Genomic DNA, 14,121 nt, shown 5'->3' with positions numbered 1-14,121 from the left:
GCAGTCCTCATGGGTTGCAGTAACAAGAGTCTATGGAAAGCATTGAGACAGAATGATTTCTCAGAAGTAATAGTCAAAAGGGATTGTTTAGTGCCCATTTACTTCACTACTTTCTTTAAAGCTCCAGTGTGTTTTCTTGAGTAGAATTCTGAAGACCAGAAAAAAATAGCAGAAGCCTGAATATGGAAATAGAGGATTCACAAGGACTTCTTTTTTTAATAGCAGATCTCGCAGCAGTTGGAAAAAGGTCTAAATGGTGGACTTAAAACTTTCAATTAGTTAAAAAATGAAAAAATGCTCTTAAAGAAGAATCATCAGTTTTGAGTACCATGTCCAGGAAGTAAATGCGTTTACAACATTTCAGATGCACATGAAGAAGGAGGTTATGGAAGCAGTCTGACATTTCAGACTTAATTCTAGAAAATTACACTATGGTTTTCTCTGGTAGAAAAGCCTGCACTACTATAGGGAATTCATTAGTACTTGAGAGAAAGTAGTCCATTAGTTCCCAAATATTGCAATATTTGAAAGACTTCTGGAGTTCTTAATTGCATTTAGTGAGATAAAACTCTAGGTTTTTCTTCCTTAATGAAAAAAATTAAAAATATATTCAGAAAGTAAAAGTTAAACTGAGATTTAACAGAAATATTCAGTGCAATCCAGGTGACTTTTTCTTGGAAATAAAACAATCAAAAAAGAAGTAGCTATTAAAGTCTGTGATTTTTGATCCCATCTTTAGCTGTTGCTAAGGAAGCAGCTTTTAGTGCCAGATACAATAAACAGCATTTGGGTATCCTGATTCCATGAAATTTTTTTAAAATGCTGAGACAGTCAAGGGTTTGTGGGAAGTTTTTTTTGATATTCAGTATTTTGAATAGATACTCATGGTTTGACTGGTTGTTCCTCAATTGAAGAAGACTAGTTTCATGGTTTTTGTTGTGTAGATATTATTTACTGACAATAATTATATATTGTTTTTCACTATTGTTGTAACATGAGACACATCTGAGCATGACCACACAACAAGCCTGATCTTGCCATCCTAAATTTTCTAGTAGTTACTTGAGGGAATTAGGCAACCTTCTTGCTATGGTTTACTGTATGTACTTTTTAAAAGTACCTGCCATAGGATGGCAGGTGGCCCATCTAAGGCTAGGCTGTGGATGATTATCTCTGATATCAAGAATAAGAACAAATGAATCTCATTCTATTTCTGCATAGCCAAAGGATTAGGATCTTGTAATTTGTGTAAATACAAGAATTTGAAAAATTACAAGAAATAGAAGAAATGAAATAATAGGCTTTGTGCTGCAAGGTATCACAAAATGAAGCTGTTGACTATACAGAGAAAGATTTTTACTCTGTGGACTTAGTTTTTAATGGGCCTTTTAGACATTGGCTGATTTAAAGAACCATCACCAAAACCTGCAGCCCTTCCTCAAGCAAGCTCCCAGGACTACACATTTGAAATTCTAATATAAATTTTGTAGGCTAAATATTTTGCACACAATTATTAAAGTAATAAAAATAACAATATGCATAAACTGTGTTTGTGTTCATTTCAATACAGAGGTTGTTTCCTTTCTAAAGCACTATTATTGTTTAAAGTGTTATTTATTTGCAGGAAATGGATAATTTAGTGCCTTGCCCTAACTCCTTACTTGAGCAGTTGAAAAAATACTACCAAAAATAATTTTAAGGGGTTCAAATTGTATTTCCCATTTTTACTGGCAATTTACAATTTATGTAGTGGGCATAAATCATTGGCAATACTTGAATCTTATGAAAAATGTACTCAAACAGTTGAAACTAAACTTTCAGCTTTTGCATGTCTTACTGTTACTACAGCTGCACTAACATTCACTCCATCATCATCCAGAAAATTTATGTTGTCAGCTGTCACATTTAAAATCTGTAGCACAGTCCACAGTTTTCTAAATGTTTACTAAATCAGTTCAAATGTTTATGAAGAATTGAAATGTTGCATATGGTCTTAGAAGTTGGGCCATTTATTAGCATCATAAAGGGGTGGGGTTCTGTTGGTTTTTGTTTGGGGTTTTGACTTAGTTTGGGAGTTTTTTAATACATGCATAAAAACTTTACAATAACATCTGGGACACACTCTGTGAAGACACTCAGCCAAATCAGTTATGAACTGTGTGGTCAGCTAATTACTACTGTGTGTCTTTTACATGTAAAGTGACACAAAATTTGTGCTGGTTTTAAATTTGCGGCTTGCAATGCATGATTCAGGTCCTATTAAAAATATCACAACTTCAGAGATTAAAAATTAAGTCTTAACAGCCAGTATTGATAAAAAATTGTGGGAAATGGTAATTGGAAGTAGTCACTTGGATTCTCCTTGTGTATCATGAATGTATGTATGAAGAAAATGTTAAGTAAATTCTGAATAAGGTGGTTTCTTCCAAGTTAATGTATTCCATTAAGCAAGATTCTTCTAAGTTTATGTATTCCAAAATTTAAAAAGACACAGGAATGAATTGCAATTAGTACGATAGAACAGTAAAGGAAGTAAGGACTGGTATTTTTCTTTCTTTTCCAAAAATGGTGCTTTGGGTCCTGACCATGACATAAAATCAGACTATCTCATTCTGAAACATTCAATAGTATATAGGACTTCCTTATTCCTAACAAAAAATGAACCAGGGATATAAGCCTGAAAGGTTGTGATTTTTTCCTTTACTGAAAAGTACGTCTCCATGGTCAGCAACTAAAAGCTGCATTTATGTCCCAGACCTGAAAAATGTTCATGTGAACAGTCCTTTTAAGGCCATTTGTTCAAATGTGAATGTGTATGCAAATATTTAGAGATTCAGCGTTAAAAAAACAGATGCAAATGATTGCAGTAGAATACCTCTAGTGGCATTTCCTTACAAAGCTGCTGCTTCATAAATTAAAGCACATGCAATCACACATTAATTATGAACTGTTCTATGTAATTCCTTTGTTTATGTCCTATGCCTTTTAAGAGAAAGTTGTATGATGCAGTTCGCAGTACATAAAAGCACGTTGAAATGTATCACTATTTGGCTTACATCTGTGTTTGTACAGAATTCAAATACTGGTTGATATACTTGAAATATAGCAATATTTTTTTCCTTGAGAAATAGATAACAAACCAACTATGCTGTGTATTTTTTAAAATATTTTTATTATTACCACCTTTTATACTATGCTATAATGATGCTTACAGGTTGCAACATACTTAATTCTTTGTTGATTATAGGAAATAATTATTGGTTCATTTTGATGCTAATATATATTAAACAAAATATAATCAAGACTTAAAGAATTTATTTTAGTTATCTTTGTCTTGTGCTAATGATATCAGGATTTTTTTTGGAAAAGAAAGATGTGGAAGAATAATTTTTTTTTGTTTTAATGTACTTGCAACAAGTGGTTTTAGAAACTAATAGTGAAGTCTGTTTTGTTTATAAAGACACATCCTGATTATCGAAAACTCCTGTTTATCAAAATAATCACATATTTATAATTCAGTTCAACAATGTTCTTTTTTTCTTCTTTTATTACAGTCCATCCTAAGTAACTTGAGATATTTGGATGGCCTTACAGTAGCAAATCTTTTAGATGTGATTAGAAATACCATAAGAGGAACTCAGCAATTCAGTTTTGCACAAATCACACAGTTCAAAGCTGTGTGCGTCTTACAAATACAGACAGAAACTCAGAACTCATATTTTCTGGTATTCTGGAATACTTAGGGCTCAAATAAATGTTTCTTCACATTGCTTTAAATTGCCCATTTTAAAGACTACACTGTGTAGTTTAGCATACTCACAATTATTTTGAGAATATTTTGACTTATACTATTATCACTTTTCTAGATAGTAAAACCAGTGTAACACCTTCATGTCACTATAAGTGAGCCTATAGTTGGGGTTATGGAAACAACAAAATGTAGATGAGCATTTAATAGACTTGGAAGGAACACGATTTTGTATGTGAATGGTAAAAAAATCCACAGGGTTATGCAGTATTAAGCCAGCTGGAATCAGTGCCCTGGAGAGGTTTAAGGAGCCAGAGATTGCTGGAATAAGGGATGTAGTGAATTTCTCTGTACTGGGAACAGGTTAAGAGAAGGACCTTGGAGCCATTGTACTGTCTCTATCATACTGGATGATTGCACTATGTGAAGGTTTTCCTGAGTGGTGTGCTTGATAGTATGTTACTGACAGCTCCATAGGTAACTAGAGAGAGTTATTGAAAGTTAAGTGGTTTAGTGGCCCTTCATTATTGTAACAGCTTGGTTACTTTTTAGAGAAGTAACTATTTTGTAGAAAGTAGTTCAGCATTTTATCATAGTTCACAATTTAATAGTGTTTTTTTGGCATTTTGGCATTTAAAAATACTAACAAATATTTTTTCTGTAGTATTCACTGTGAAAAGCATACATATTACTTTTAACTGGGCACTGAATACATGGAGAGATTGTTTCTTTTTTTTCTTTTTTTTTTTTAGGGGGAGGGGGGAGCGGAAGGTTGTTTGGGGGGTTTTTTGGTTGTTTTAAAAATCAAATGTGAAAGAAAGATCCTGGCCTTATTTACACATTTTGGACTTGGCTTGGAGATTCTATTTCTGGAGGAATCTCCTTTTTCTCTCTCTACTTCTTTGTGCTTTTTCTCTCCCTACAGCAAAGACTCCCTGGTTTTAATAAATGGTTTTCTTTGGAAAGAGACAGAACAGATCAACCTTAATATTATGAATTCACCAAATGATAGGCATGTACATTTTAGCACAAACATCCAATAAAAATAAATACATCTGCAGTGAACATGGTAAATTATATGCAAACTTACACTATAATAATAAACAGGAAACAGCAGCATCTGAGTCTGCAACTGGCTTCTCAGGAGGCTTCATGCTTCCAGCTGTGGTAGCAGCTGTGGAACTGGCTCTGGGATTCCTGCTGAAACAAGTTGACAAAGGGCTGATTACAACATGGAGTTCAGTTTTTGCTTGGATTCATTTTCCCTTTAACACACTTTGGTTAAGAAATGTTTGCTCCTTTACCCTGTTTGTGGTTTTATATCTTTCACTTCACAGACACTGGGCTGATGTGGTTATCACCAGTCCTAGTGACCTTGATCATGGGGACCTTGTGCTGTCTATACCATTTGTGGAACGTTGAAATTTGGTTTTGGCATACTGGAAGAAATTGAAAACTCTCTTCCTCTTCCTTCTCCCTCCCTATCCCCAGAGGCTGTTCAGCATTTTTGCGCAAAATATTGCACAGTCAAGTTGTTGTGTGTTTTTTTTTATTTTGTTTTTGTTTTATAAGCATAGGAAACAATTTAGTAGAAGAGTGAATGATACTGATCTGCAGTGAAATCTGCAGACAGATGAGAGACTGGGTAAACTCTGCCAGGTGAAACAAGTAGAAAACTTCTTTTTAACACTTTTACTTAAAGGCAAGGATTCTGATTTCTCAAAATCTGAGTAAGCAAACCAGCACATACTTGTGTGTTGCTAAAGCATCGTGTATCAATGTGTTCACGTGCAAGTCCTTCTTTCCATCTCTGGCTTCATGGGCTCTTTTCTTTTTTCGTGTGCTAAAGACTTAGTTAAGCTATGTCTGGCCTTGATTCAGCAAAGATTTAAGCTCATACTTAGAATTAAACACTCTCATTGCAGATTCCGCTTTGTGAACTCTTAGATATTTGCTTCTGCTCTCATACTGTGGAGTGTCTCTGGTGAATATTCTGACACCGGAACAGTCTCTTTCATTATGGTATATTTTTCAGTTTCACTCCTGCTATCTTTTTAGAAAACAGCTGTATTCTCCAACTTAATTGAATTCACAAATTAAATCCCAGTTGCCTCTGTAATTTATTGCTCAAACTCTTCTCTTTCCTCTGCTGCTTTTCTTCACATAAGATCTTTCTTTTTCTCCTAAGAAAAATAGATACTATATCCTCTTCCTTCTGTCCTTTCTCCTCCACTGTCAGAGCAGCAGAAGTTTCTTGTCTACTTTCCATCTGTACCCCTTCCACTTGCCCCAGTGACCCCATGTTCTGTTCTTCCTCTTATTTCTTCCCTCCCTTATTCTCTTTCTTAACCTCTCACTGTCCTCTGGCTCTTTTCCACTTGCAATATAAGCAAGCATTTGCCTCTTAAAAATTGCACCTTTGACCCTCCTTGGTCCTTCATATCATATCTCATCGCCTATCTCTCCTTCATTCCTAAGCTCATTGAAGGCGCTGTTTATAATTACTGTCTAGGGACCCTCTTCTGTGATTCCCTCCTATAACTCCTACACTTTGGCTTCTGTTCCTTGCTTGCAACTGCAACAACTCTCACCAAACTCCCTGATGACAAGATCTCGGAAACAGTAGTCTCTCCTCATTCTTCTTGATTTGTCAGTAGTGTTTGCTGCAGTTGACCAGACTGTTCCTTTAACTTATGTCTTCTGCTGCTCTCTGTGGCTCTGTTTTGGTAATTTTCTTCTTTCCAAGCAATTTTGCAGAATGTCCTTCAAAGTTGTTTGGCGTGTTGGAGTTACGTGGGTGGAGGTCTTGGGGCTCTGATTTGGTTGTATTCTCTTGTGATTTTAATGCCCTTTGGATTCTTTCATACCCAAAAATAAAAGAAAAATGTAACAGCCAAATTTATGTGTAGATAACAGATCTACCTTTGTATTGAAACATATTTCCTCACACATCCACTTAATGGTTAGGAAACACACAAATGCAATTACAAAACATCCCACACAGCACTGCCTTAATTCTAGATTTCCTGGCAAATACTCAGACCGGACACATGATTATTTTTGCTCTTTCACACAGACGTGCCTGTGTGTTTTCACATGCTAGGCACTCTGTACCCCACTAGCAGTACTCAGTGCTTGCCTGCCTATGTTCCAGCTTGCATGGAGTTTTCTGCAACTGACTCAAATTGTATTTCATTTCCTATAAAAATACAGTGAGATCTTTTCAAAACTAATTCCACAGGGCTTCGTCTTAGGCCTTGTGTTCTTCAACATTTTCATAAATGACTTGGACACAGGACTGGAAGGGATACTAAGCAAGCTTGCAAATGATACAAAACTGTGAGGAGCTGTCAACTCCCTCAAAAGCAGGGAGGCCATGCAGAGAGACAATGACAAATTAGGGGGCTGGGCAATCACCAGCCATATGAAGGGAATGTGCCACGTTCTGCACCTGGGATGAGGCAAGCCTGGATGTACAGACAGACAGAATGAGATGCTGGAACCAGTGCCCCAGAAAGGGACCTGGGAGTCCTGGTCAATGGCAAGTTGAATATTTGTCAGCAGTGCCCTGACAACCAGGGGGGCCAACCCTGTCCTGAGGGCATCAGGCCCTGCCAGCATTGCCAGCCAGGCAAGGGAGGGGATTGTCCCTCTCTGCTCTGCCCGGGGGTGGCCTCAGTTGGAATATTGTGTGCGGTTTTGGGTGCCACAATACAAGAAAGATATTTGTGAGCGTTCAAAGAAGGGAAACAAAGATGGCAAAGGGCCTGGAGGGGGAAGCTGTATGAGGAGCAGCTGAGCAGCTGAGGTCACTTGTTCTGTTCAGCCCGGAGGAGACTGAGGGGAGACTCACTGCAGTTACAACTTCTTCATGAGGGCAAGAGGAGGCCCAGACACTGATCTATTGTCTGTGGTGATCCGTGGCAGGACCCGAGGGAATGGCCTGAAGCTGTGCCAGAGGAGGTGTAGGTTGGATATTAGAAAAAGGTTCTTCACCCAGAGGGTGGTTGGGCACTGGAACAGCTCCCCAGGGCAGTGGTCACAGCACAGCCTGACAGAGTTTGAGAAGCATTTCTACAATGCTCTCAAGCACTGGGTGTGACTCCTGGGGATCGTCCTGTGCAGGGTCCAGGAGCTGGACTCAATGATCCTTGTGAGTCTCTTCGAGTTCAGCGTATTTTGTGATTCTGTCTGCTATTTTATATCCTCTATTAAAAATGCTTATCCTGATGTATGTCTGGAGTGCGTTTTGCTCTTTTACAGCTGCATTTTAAGTATTTAGCTTTCAAATTTAATGTTATCACCACATCTCTACTTTTTATTCCAACTCATTAAGTGAAAATATTAGATAAAATTCTGCCAAGCTCATTCTTGATGAACTCTACTGAAAATTTGGTTTTTTTCATTCTTCACAGGACTTTGTTGTCTATCTGGTAGGAAATTCTTTTCCTGTCAGATTCTTTCAGTAATCCCTATTTTCTGCAGTTTAATATTGAATATCTGATGCCCAGATAGATTATATCAACCATATTTTCCTTGTTTAAAATGTCAGTCTGGTTGCAATGGTGTAAGTATGCAGAGAGTTCATAATCTCAAACAGATTTGTGTATTGTAGCAGGCAGATTCCTCAGGTCACCACATACTTTCATACCCCAGCAGGCCCAGCTGAATTATGTGAGCTCAGGCAAGTTTCTGCTCTCTGGTGTGAACCACAGGGAGTATTCTGTTGTTCTCGAGATACCTTTTGGCCTGCTTTTACTTTTGTTTGCCCTACTCCATCCCAGATGTTGTTCATGCCACATTATCACTACCAAATGCATGTCTTCTTGATCTGACATATGCAACCATTAGGAACCTGTAAAGATATGTAAGTAAAGGGAACATGTGCACATACATACTATATGTTCTGCATTTACTTAGAATTTAGTACTGTTCTTAATCACTTCATAAAAAGTGCTGTGGCTGATATTGAAAACAATTTCAGTAGATGTATGCAGTCACTAGCTCTAGGCACCGTAGTATTATGTAAAAAGCAATCCTTTGGGTCTGAAATTCTTCACACTTAATTTCATTTGAAAAACTGTATGCATAAAAAAATTAAGGAAATTATCCTGAATTGCTTTTCAGTTATGTGTCACTGAAAATCAGGACAGTGTTTAAGTGTTAACAGTAGCTACATTATCTTTAATGTAGATATGAAAATTCAGAATTTTGGAATTTAAACAGTGACATCTAAATTGGGGCTGGTAGTTAATGAATTCAGTGGCCAAGTTTCCAAAACCTGGTTTTCATAATGACATATAGATAATTGAAATCATGCCTAGTAGGCATCTGGATTAAAATTATGAGCAGGATGTAATGGACCCAACCACTTTTATGGAAACAAAATTCATTTCCATTTCTTTGTCAGAGCTAATCAAGCTCTTTCTAGATTTAAGGTTGGCTTCATTCTTGCTCTTACTTCTAGTAACATGCCTTCATATAAGGGATGGAATATGCTCTATGTATTAAAATATGGACATTTTTTCCACAATTTGTTTTTGCCTGTTACTGATCCTGATTTCACATTCTATCAATCAGTTTCTCCTTCAACTGCAAAGAAACAATACATCCTTTACCCCACAGACCTTGACTACATCCAAACTGGCATCTGTTCAATCCCTTTTGCATTATACAGTGTATAATTTTACATTATATCCTTCAGTGTTGAGCGAAAGGGAATGATGGGAGATCGATGAAGGCTCTTGTTCTCCTATTAAGCAGTTGAGCAACCTCCCACTGGGACTGGGGCTCTGCAGGCCCCTGTTGTAAATCCTTTTACAGTCACACTTTTGATTTTGACTGGATGTTTCTGGTTAGTTTAATCATATTCCTGATCAATTTAAGATAAACAATTAGAAGTTTAATTAGAATTTCATGGGTCTTAATTGTCACTAAAAAGAGGAATTTAAACTGAATTCTATGCTAATAGAGCATTAAGGCTGAACAACGGAAGTTTGGTTGTGGCTTTCAGTTTTTGTTCTTTGTGGAGCCAATAGCTGCTGAGGGACACAGTTTGGCTTCTCAGTTTCTTCTTGTCCCAAGGCATGCCTAAATTACAGCTTGCAATGGAGCTATAATTCTTCTGGGGCACTGGGACAGAAATGCCAGTAGAGAGGGAGCATGAAAGGTTCCTCATTCACCACAGTCCTGATGACTTATGTCCTCATTACAGTTCTGATGAGATGGTGGGGCTGTCAGAAGTAGTCTGTGTCCATGGTTGCTATGATATGGATAGTATTACAAGGAATAAAGTGATATCTTTCTCTGAATACCTTGTGAGGGCAAGGCAAGGCCAAGTTTGAGCTGACTCTTGTAACTTCAGATGGAAATCCCAAGAAAAACCAAGTCTCCTACAACACTGTAAACTTGGCCACCTTGCCAGTCCTTTAAAACTTGTAACATATACTGAGCATAAATAAAGATTTGCATTGCTGTTTTGTGATCTGAAAGGAAAATTGATAAACCTTTTTTTGTCATCTGATGTAATTTTAACTTTTCATTCAAATCTTTATGTTGATTGGTTTATGTGTTCGAAATTATATTTAATCTATTTTTAATGTAACATGGATGAATACATACATACATACATACATTTATATAAATATATATAAACCAAAATATTGTGTGTTCTTTTTGTTACAGGTATGTGTCCTGTGCCTTGGGATGCCCATATGAAGGAAACGTTGTACCAGATAAAGTGGCAGAAGTAAGAGTGAATTTCTGGCTTGTCTTTTTAATAAATCAGAAATATATGGAATTATCTCTACTTAATCATAAAAAGATCTTTAATGGATAAAATTTAAGGAAAACAAGCAAAAAACCTAGCTAAAACTAAAACTTGGTGCATAACCTCACTTAGCCATATACAGTCAAATGTGAGAAAAATAGCATATTTTGATTGTTATCAGTCATGAGAAAAAATATTATGCAGTATTTCACCTAGAAATTACTTAAGAAATTAGACAAGAAATTACTTAAGAAAATAGACTCAAGCACATATGTCAGTGGACTATGTTGTACAAAAGGGTTTCCTACACAGCTTTTTGCTTTTTAAATCCATTTTATGCTGGAATAAGCACACTGTGTTGTCATTGTGCTTCTGGTGAGGGTCATGTGATGGACATGAACCAAAACTCACCTCCAATATGATTTCTTAAATTGCTCTACTGCCATGATGGAATAAGTTGCACCTTCCATCCCTGCCCCTTTTCCTCATTTAGAATATAAGATAAGGAAGAAGATACTTTAGTCCAGCCCTTTTTCCATAAGAGAGATGAGTGAAACAGAAGTATAAAATTTTGCAGGAAGGTAAAGAGGGCATCAAAACTTAAATGGACTGGAAAAAACGAAAGTGGAGTAAAAATTCCAAGAGGCTTAAGACAGAACATGCTAGCCTTCCACCTAGAGACAGACTTGTCTTCTCTGTTACACTTAATCACCTATTTTTGTCGATCTAGCAGAATATCCAAACCATTATTTTTTAATTTGTAGCACTAGCAACTAGTCAACATTTGCCTGATGTATTATGTTCTGTGGGTGGTTTTCAGGTCCTGTTCTCTGCATCTTCTTCTAGTCTACACTCCAGATGGAATTTGTGATAATACTTCCCCCACAGCATCCACACATACTCAGACTCTTTGGAAAAAAAAAAAAAAGCTGGAAGGTTGTCAGTATTTCTAAATGTATTTGTTGTAATATGAAGTGAGGGTTAGAAATGACACAGCTTTAGTTAGAGCAGTGATGATATACTGCTTACTGTGTTCCCGAAAAGGTTTCTTTCCATGTGTTGCTTGTTTTTTACTGAGAAAAGCTCCTTTTACTGAGAAGAGCTCCTTCTCAGTTTGCCCGTGGGATTGCTATTTAATGTTCCAGACCTGCAAACTTTCACTACACAGCTATTTTATTTTCTATCTTCATCCTAATAAGTGTCATCTTGTGTACCTGTATACCACTGTGTATGTGTTCATGATAAAAGCTACCACATTAAATTTATTAATTCCATCCCTGATTCAGCAAGCACTGCTGCATATATGGAAGCATCTGACAGCTTTTGTATAAATACATGCACAGAATCAGCATGACCAAAATTACTGGCTGAGTTGCTAAACTCTTTCAGAGAGCTTCTGCTCTGGTCATCATCTCTTTGGGATGGGAGCATTTTGACTCCCATGACTGTGTATTGCAATCAGCAGCTATGATTGAAAGGTTTAGACAGTTTCTTCTCCAGTCAGTAACAGTGACCATTTTCATTTCTTTTAAGCAAAATATTTTTTAACTGAAGCAAAAACCAATTAGAAGAGGTGAATTATTTCAGACTACATGCATTATTACAGATTGTTGCAGACTACATTAATTTCTGGCATACTAGATATGTAACTGCTTTACACATAGTTATCAAGTGAGTGCAAAATTCAGATGCCTTCAGACTTCTGGAATCTATCAAATATATTTGTATGGTTCTTTCTTTAAAACAAAAAAACAAGAGTTTTCATATCCTAAAATAAATTGCCTAGTCCTGTTACTCTGCTGATTCTTGAAAGGAAGTCATTGCTTAACCATTTATCATTTTGTCATTTGAGTATTTCAACTTTAGGCAGATAAAGCTTAAAAGTTTTCAGAAATACTGTATAACATCCTTGAAGGCAGTTCTATAATCCATTATCATATAACCGCATCACATACTTGGCTGTTTTTGTCTTTCTGCCTGCTTATTTCTTTCTTTGGCTTCCTTTTAACCTAAAGCAGTGAATTAATTAAGTTAAATATTATACAGGGCACATTCTGACTAAACTATAGAAAATGTACCTACTCTTGTTTGAATATTATTGGATCATTAAAGTTTCCCTTACAGCACAAGAGCTGAAGGTTTTTTAGATTGTTAGTTACTTAAAATAATCAATAATTGGATTATCGGCTTTTTTTTGTGTTCAATATAGGAGTATAGTTTCTGATATTTCCAGGAGTAGGACTGTTCACATGCCTTAGAGATTGCAGTGCTGGTTCCCCAATTCCAATTTTGATCAATGCTTGGTGTCAAGCAATGTTTCCAAACAGAAACTCATATGCATAGCAAAATAGCTCAGTGGTGCAGAACACAACCCTGTTCAATCAACAAAGCTGAAAGCTCACATTCACATTCACATCCTGATTACGTAGAAAAACAGTGTGTTCTCTTCTCCCACACTCTCCTCCCAAAAATCCACATTGAAAACTTACAAAACTATAGCTCACAAGCTGCCTTCTACTATGGTAGAATAGAAAATTCAGTACCAAAACTCCCATTCTGCTTCCAAGCTATAAATAAAATTTAGATCTCTTTTTCAGTTTAGGTTGTGATGAGTCAGTGATGATGCTCAGCTTGTTAAGTTTCATCCTCTCTTCTTCCATCTTTCAGAACTCTGCATTTAGGAAACTGAAAGACCTAAGGACTGAGCATGAAAAAGAAGTGAATGCAATATGATTTCTAGCAGTTTATATAGTCCAAGTTATGACTAAAATACTTACTAGAAAAACTTTGAATTGTACATTAAAAAGAAGAGGGGGGAAGTGCAGTACATTTCTTTGCCCTGGTCTTGAAGAAACACTAAGGTTTGGGATTTAACTGACTGTAATCCACCACTATCTGCAGATGATCCTTTTTCTTTCTTACAACAGTAGTCTAGTTAAAATGCCTGCCATGTATTGATGATATAAAAATATGCTGTGAGATGAATCCCTTTTGCATTCCAGTGAATGTCCCTTTCTTAAAATGTATGTTGAATTTATGTGTATATTAACCAGGAAATCTGACTTTAAAGCACAGTTTTACCACACTTGCAATAGTCATAGCACTTCCAAACCTTAAACAGGATGATTCAGACTATTTCTTTTTTTCAGCTGTTCTTTGAATTAAGTGAACAGCAATATTAATCCAGCGCTTCCGAGACTGCTGGTACAGCACTTTGTCTGCTTCCTCAGACATGCTCACAGCAATCCCACTGATGGAGCCCTGGAATTGTTTTAACAGCAGACTGCAGTGTGACTTAAGATGTCTTTTTGGAAGAGGGTTGTATTTTTTCATCTCTAAACAGTTAGTTTCTAAACTGGGATTCCGTTCCAGTGGAGTGGTCTTTTGAGATCTTTCATACACAGTGAGGAATCCTAAAGGGGACAAACATATTGAGCAGCTGAAAATAAGGTGGAATCTTTCCAAATGAATCCAACAAAAATAAGATGGAAAGCTCCTGCATTCAATTCCTGAAGCAGTATTTTCAGTGAAAATATGATTTTTTGCTTCTGAATGTGTTTCTCTCCATGCAAAAATTATGAAGCCAGACCTCAGTTTTCACTCA

The 14,121-nt window shown here is 36.6% G+C and overlaps 1 protein-coding gene across 3 annotated transcripts in view; it reads left to right on the top strand.

Moving 5' to 3' along the window:
* HMGCLL1 (3-hydroxy-3-methylglutaryl-CoA lyase like 1) overlaps nucleotides 1-14,121 on the top strand; it is a 76,737-nt gene that overhangs the window by 31,699 nt on the left and 30,917 nt on the right. For all 3 annotated transcript variants that reach the window (XM_071442712.1, XM_071442731.1, XM_071442721.1), the window contains one exon: nucleotides 10,433-10,496. In XM_071442712.1, the coding sequence (XP_071298813.1) occupies nucleotides 10,433-10,496 (64 nt within the window). The remainder of the gene's footprint in view (nucleotides 1-10,432; nucleotides 10,497-14,121) is intronic.

Source organism: Agelaius tricolor, unplaced genomic scaffold (assembly GCF_023055355.1).
Source record: "Agelaius tricolor isolate 1412-34295 unplaced genomic scaffold, bAgeTri1.0.p SCAF_1, whole genome shotgun sequence".
NCBI lineage: Eukaryota > Metazoa > Chordata > Aves > Passeriformes > Icteridae > Agelaius > Agelaius tricolor.
Note: the sequence above shows the minus strand (reverse complement) of the source record. Positions and strands in the feature narration are given on the sequence as shown.